General features: G+C 45.5%; 1 protein-coding gene across 1 annotated transcript; it reads right to left on the bottom strand.

Moving 5' to 3' along the window:
* Positions 1-1,133: 1,133 nt before the first annotated feature.
* LOC135595751 (beta-fructofuranosidase, insoluble isoenzyme 3-like) lies at positions 1,134-4,370 on the bottom strand. The gene is made up of 7 exons (XM_065087065.1): positions 4,056-4,370; positions 3,520-3,528; positions 2,588-3,444; positions 2,334-2,492; positions 1,906-2,147; positions 1,618-1,711; positions 1,134-1,520 (listed from the first exon to the last, which is right to left on the bottom strand). Exons 1-7 carry the CDS (start codon positions 4,267-4,269, stop codon positions 1,335-1,337), a joined length of 1,761 nt encoding a protein of 586 aa, XP_064943137.1. The 5' UTR covers positions 4,270-4,370; the 3' UTR covers positions 1,134-1,334.
* Between the last annotated feature and the right edge of the window lie 943 nt (positions 4,371-5,313).

The following is a 5,313-nucleotide window of genomic DNA, read 5'->3' as shown; positions in this document are numbered from 1 at the left end:
CTAATTTGATTCACTCCAAAGATCATCTCATATGACAGAGGATGCGACAGCAATCTATGTTTCCTGCAGTCAGGGCTTTAAATTTAGTTGACAACCTGCTGTTATAACTTTTAATCTTGAGGCTGTAACAGTGTAGATTTTTATGAGCTAGGTTATAGGTACCATGGTGGTATTACACTGCCAAGGTTTCACTTGTTTCCATTCTCATGGAGGCTGTTTCTGTGATGACATTGGTCATTCACATGTAAATCTCTGTAATCCCTATTCAGTGATGTTTTAGTGATGGTATGGTGTTGTTCTAAACTGACATTGAGGCCCAGCAGTCGAAATGGTTTGTGATAGAATGTATTCAAGGGTTGTGATTCCAATTAATTCATTTATCATGAAAAATTATAACAAGATTAGTATAAACTTGATATAAATGGCTCATCAGGTCAGTCTTAGGTTGCTTTGAGCAGGTTGCAAACATATGGAGCTTCACAATGGACACTTAATACTGAATTAACAGCTGAAGTGCCTTCTTCTTTGTTCCAAACAAGAGGGGCTGACCAAAAGTTGTGGTATTTGACCTGCAAGCTCATGGTGGCATTTAAGCAAACACTTCACAGTTCTCCTTAGCTGCTAATTCTGACACAAAGAAGATGAAACCAAGTGGCTCTGCTAAATTTGATGATCTTAGATAGTGGAGCAAGTCGGCTGCTTTCTACTATACTTTCCAAGTCTTTTTTTTTCCACTGCCAATCTTCTCCAGCCACCCAACACTCCATGTGATCATTGTCACCAAATTCTCAGATGAGATATGCTTGCTTTGAACCCAAAGCAGATTTCTCTTCAAGGAAATTTCTTGGCAATGGAGTGGAGTCGTAGGTATGACTTCCACCTGCATTTATCTTTTTGACTAGCTCAGCAGCTGTGATGTTACCCATTAGCTCAAAGCTGACCATCCTCGTATGATGACAACTCAACTGGGAGTGTAAAGATGCCACTTTTCTGTCAGTTCTGCAACAGGTTAGGCCTGCATGCTTGGCATGGCCAGACTCAATGCTGTAATGCACTGGAGCTCAGTAGGAAGATGATGCAGTGACAAGGTGTTGGAATGCAGATCTGATGTAGGAACTTTTTGAGGCAGTATATTGTTTAGAATTGGATCAGCACTGCGTATATAATGCTTAGCACAGTAATATAATAAGTTACAGATTCAATCAGCTCAAAAGGAGCGTAGACAGTTCGACAAAGTACATATCATTCTCCTACTCAACTAGATTTCGACCATTACTGCAGCGGAAATTGAACATCGGAATTTATTGTAAGCTGAGATTTCCATGAATGCCTTCCTATGATCCATTCATGAGAGGTCTCCTAATCTCCCATGCCTTCAGCTCAGAGACTTTGACGTCCGCTGATCCATTGTTGAACACGAAGAGATGAGCATCTTTTCCGATGGCTAAGCTGGGATAAACTCTGGATGTAATGCATGTCTTGCCTTCGGCCCCAAAGCTCTCCACTACAGAGTGATCGATCTGCATGGCACCGCGAGCACAGAGCAGAACATGCTTCAGCTAATCCAACAAGCTAAAAGAAAAGGAAGGACAGAAGGCTAAAGATTCATCAACATACCAAGCTCCTCAAAGAGATCTTGCCAGTTTTAGCTATATCCACATCGACATAGCCCGCAAAGGTCGGCCTGTATAGATTTGGCCTCATGGAGGACCTGTTAGAGCAACAGAGATGAAGAAATGGTTACTGATGGAAACCGGTTTTGCATCGGCAATTAGTCGATGATCCAAACTTGATAGGAAGAGAATCTTATTGGTGCATCAGAGATCGACATCTGGACCACAGTGGTGACTACGTGTGGATGAACTGGTAAAGTGGTAGATGGAAGATCGGAGAAGGATGGCCGACCTGGAAGGATCATGGCACATGAGGACCACATGCTTGTGTTCAGCTTTGAAGATCCTGAAGAAGACAGCAGTCTTCTCTTCCATCTTGGCTGAAGCCAATACCAGGAGGCCGAATGGCCCAACCCCACCTTTGACGTCCGCCCTCTTCTGGCCACAGAGTGCTTCGGCATCAGTCGCCCAGGACGGATCAAAGGCCTCAGCTTTTTCCAAGCCTGAGACTTCGAATGCTACCTCCACATCCGCCTGCACCGTAAAAGAACACATCACTCGATGAAGAAGAGTGGAACAAGAAAGCCAGTAGAGTCCAAAAGAACACAATTCTTCAGCTTTCACTCGGCGGAAAAGTCTGTACCTGTTTGGATTGACAGAAAAGCGAAGAACAACTCAAGAAAAGAATTAAGTCTATCAAACATAATTAATTAAACGTACTTGCGAGGAGTTTATTCCTTCCACTTCAAAGGAGTTGCCACCCGAGACTTTCTTGTGCTCGACAACAACGTGTTTGCCTCTGAGGGATTCGAGCTCTTCGATTGGCCACTGGATAAGTTGTCGACCGCTGCTATCCAGCCAAATGGTTCTCGGAATAGCCTACGACAAATTCATCAAACACAAAGCGAAGATCCAGTCGATCGAAGTCTGTGGAAATCATGTGTCATGAACACTGCTGCAGCTACGAGACCGACCTGGATTCCAGCCCAGCCCTTAGCTACGTCGACGTCCTCGGCGTCCGACTCTTTCGCCCACCCCCACAAGATCCTTCGCTGCTTCTTCGGATCGAAGAACGTCTTGGAGGCGTAGAAGTTCCCATAGTCATACCTCAAACCAGTGTGATCGTCCGCCGACGTGTTGTCCGGCACGTACTTGTCTTGGTAGTGGTAGTATTTCCCCAGCGTGTAGTACTCGTACTTTCGCAGGTCCAAGCTGACCTTCAACACATGCTTCACGCCGTCGCCGTACGCGGACGTGTCCAGCCCTCGCCTCCCCTTCACCGCCACCGGGTAGAAGTCCGGGCACTCCCACATGCCGGTATCCTTGACCGTGTGCAGCGGGTGCTTGGCCTTGACCCAGTGCACGAAATCCCTGCTCCGGTACAGAATGGCCTTCCCCCTCCGGTTCCACTTGCTCCCCACCACGAGCTTCCAGTGCGTGCCGGGACCGCGCCACGCCGTAGTCGGGTCGCGGAACGCGCTGGCGTTGATGCCGTCTCCAGGGGCGATCACCGGGTTGTAGTCGGGCTTGACCCACTCGCGGAGGTAAGGGTCGGACAGATCCTTGGGGTACGCAACGTTCTGCAGTTGTCTCTGCTGGGGGTCGATGCCGGTGTAGACGATCACAGGCCTGTTGCCGGGGAGGACGGTGGCGGAGCCGGACCAGCATCCGTTGATGTCGAATGGCTTGCTGGGGCGGATGGCCGGGTCGAGTGCTATCCAGTTGACGAGGTCGGTCGACACCGAGTGGGCCCACACGATGTTACCCCACACGGAGCCATTGGGGTTGTACTGGTAGAAGAGGTGGTAGACGCCATTGAAGTACATGGGTCCTGGTTTGGTTGCTCGTCCATTAGCTTCACGAATCCATATGTGACCAAGAAAGGTTCAGAGGAAGAGGATGATACCATTTGGATCTGGTGCATTGGATGATGATCCCATTTGGGCACGTCCATGGAGAAGATGACAACGACACAAAAAACCACATCAGTGTTGGCATTCGATTGAAACAAATCTGACCAATAGCAAGGTGTAAATTCTAGCAGCTGTTCATTGACAATGTCAAGGGCATTATCCATTACATAACAATGCAAGATACTGTGGAGCTGCAGAAAAGGGCGGCGTAAAACAAGGGTGGATCAGTTTCTCTTACGTGGTGGTCTCGGATTCCTCTTTGCTTAATCCACCGTTAAAAAGACGTTGATTAGATGCTTAAACGGTAGAGAAGAAATCTTAGCAGTCTAACGAATCGCGTAACACTCGATTACGTGGGGAAGTTAACCCCAAAATAATACCAACACGGGTTACCCGGCGGATCCAGCTCCGGCGGGACCCACAGGCGCACTGTAGCCCCGAACAAGGCCCCCGGCTAACATGCGCCGCCGGCAGAGCATGCCTCCGGGCATCAAAGAGGAGGAGGAGGAGGTGGAGGAGAGGAACGTACCGTTGATCCAGTTCCTCGGGGGCTGGAAGTGATACCCAGTCCTCAGCCTGTTGTCGACGACGGAGGCAGGAACAGATTGGAGGGATGCAAACTCCACATGGGAGGCCTCCACCACCGCCCCTCGCCTCCTCTCGGTGGCGCAGAGGAGCCAATGCACAAGAACCACCACCAACCACGGGGTCGACCAAGCTCCGCTCGGCCTCCCCATCCCCATCCCTTCGCCCTGCAACCGACCACCAACCAAGCAAATCTGGAAGACGAAGATGACTTCAGAAGAAGACTACAGCCAAGAGAGGGAATGGTTGGAGAGGAGAAGAGTGGCCTTTCGGGGGTATATAAGGAGAGGAGGAGGGCACTGTTGACTTTTCCCATTTTAATTTTACTACTACTACTATTATTATTATTATTTATTAAAACCACCTCCCTAATTTGATTAATATGATGTTCTCAGTGGCTAAATATATTTTTATATTTTAGAAAAAAAAAAGATATTCTGATTATTAATATACGTTAATACCAATCCTCGATATATACGGCATTGACCGGACCGACCCTGTTATCTTGCTTCTCTTTGCTTCTGTCACTCTCACACAGTCAATGTCTTTGACAAAGATGGGTAACCATAAATTCTAAAAATATAATATGTTTATGAACTGTATTATCTCTTTCACGTTCATCGAATATACTGTGAAAGAATCCCTAAATCTTAATTATTATAAGCTAAACATTTATTTAATAGCTACTTTGCTACGCAACTCCAGCTTTTCTGCTTAAGTTCGCTTTTTTTTGGGGGTTCGATAACAAAGAACAGATGATTTGCAGGAGAAGCGACTCGAGCACATGATAATATGTTCTTCATTAAGACAACAAAGGGATTGATTCTGATATTTAAACCGTTAATGTATGTATATATACTCTTATAATGCGATAAGAAAAGTAAACAAACAACAAAAAGAAAGAGAGATAAGATAGATAGATAGAGACGTTGAGAAAAGATTGATAAGGTCAACGTCGGTAGATGTTGAGGATTCACAGACAGAAATCAGTAAATTAAGTAATAATTTATTTACAGATCTAGAGGAGGCATTTTTATTTTTTTAATCTTTTGCCGATTTGTTTATTTAATCTTCGACCAAATATCCTAAATATAGTAATTGTAATTACATTAAGGATTTTTTTCTTTACTTTTTGAAAATTTCCATTGGACGTTATTATTTCGAAAGGTTTTTAAAATAATATTTTTTATAAAATAATATTT

This window comes from Musa acuminata, chromosome BXJ1-10, assembly GCF_036884655.1.
Source record: "Musa acuminata AAA Group cultivar baxijiao chromosome BXJ1-10, Cavendish_Baxijiao_AAA, whole genome shotgun sequence".
NCBI classification, from domain to species: domain Eukaryota; kingdom Viridiplantae; phylum Streptophyta; class Magnoliopsida; order Zingiberales; family Musaceae; genus Musa; species Musa acuminata.
The sequence above is the reverse complement of the archived record's forward strand: the minus strand, read 5'-3'. Positions and strand labels throughout refer to the sequence as shown.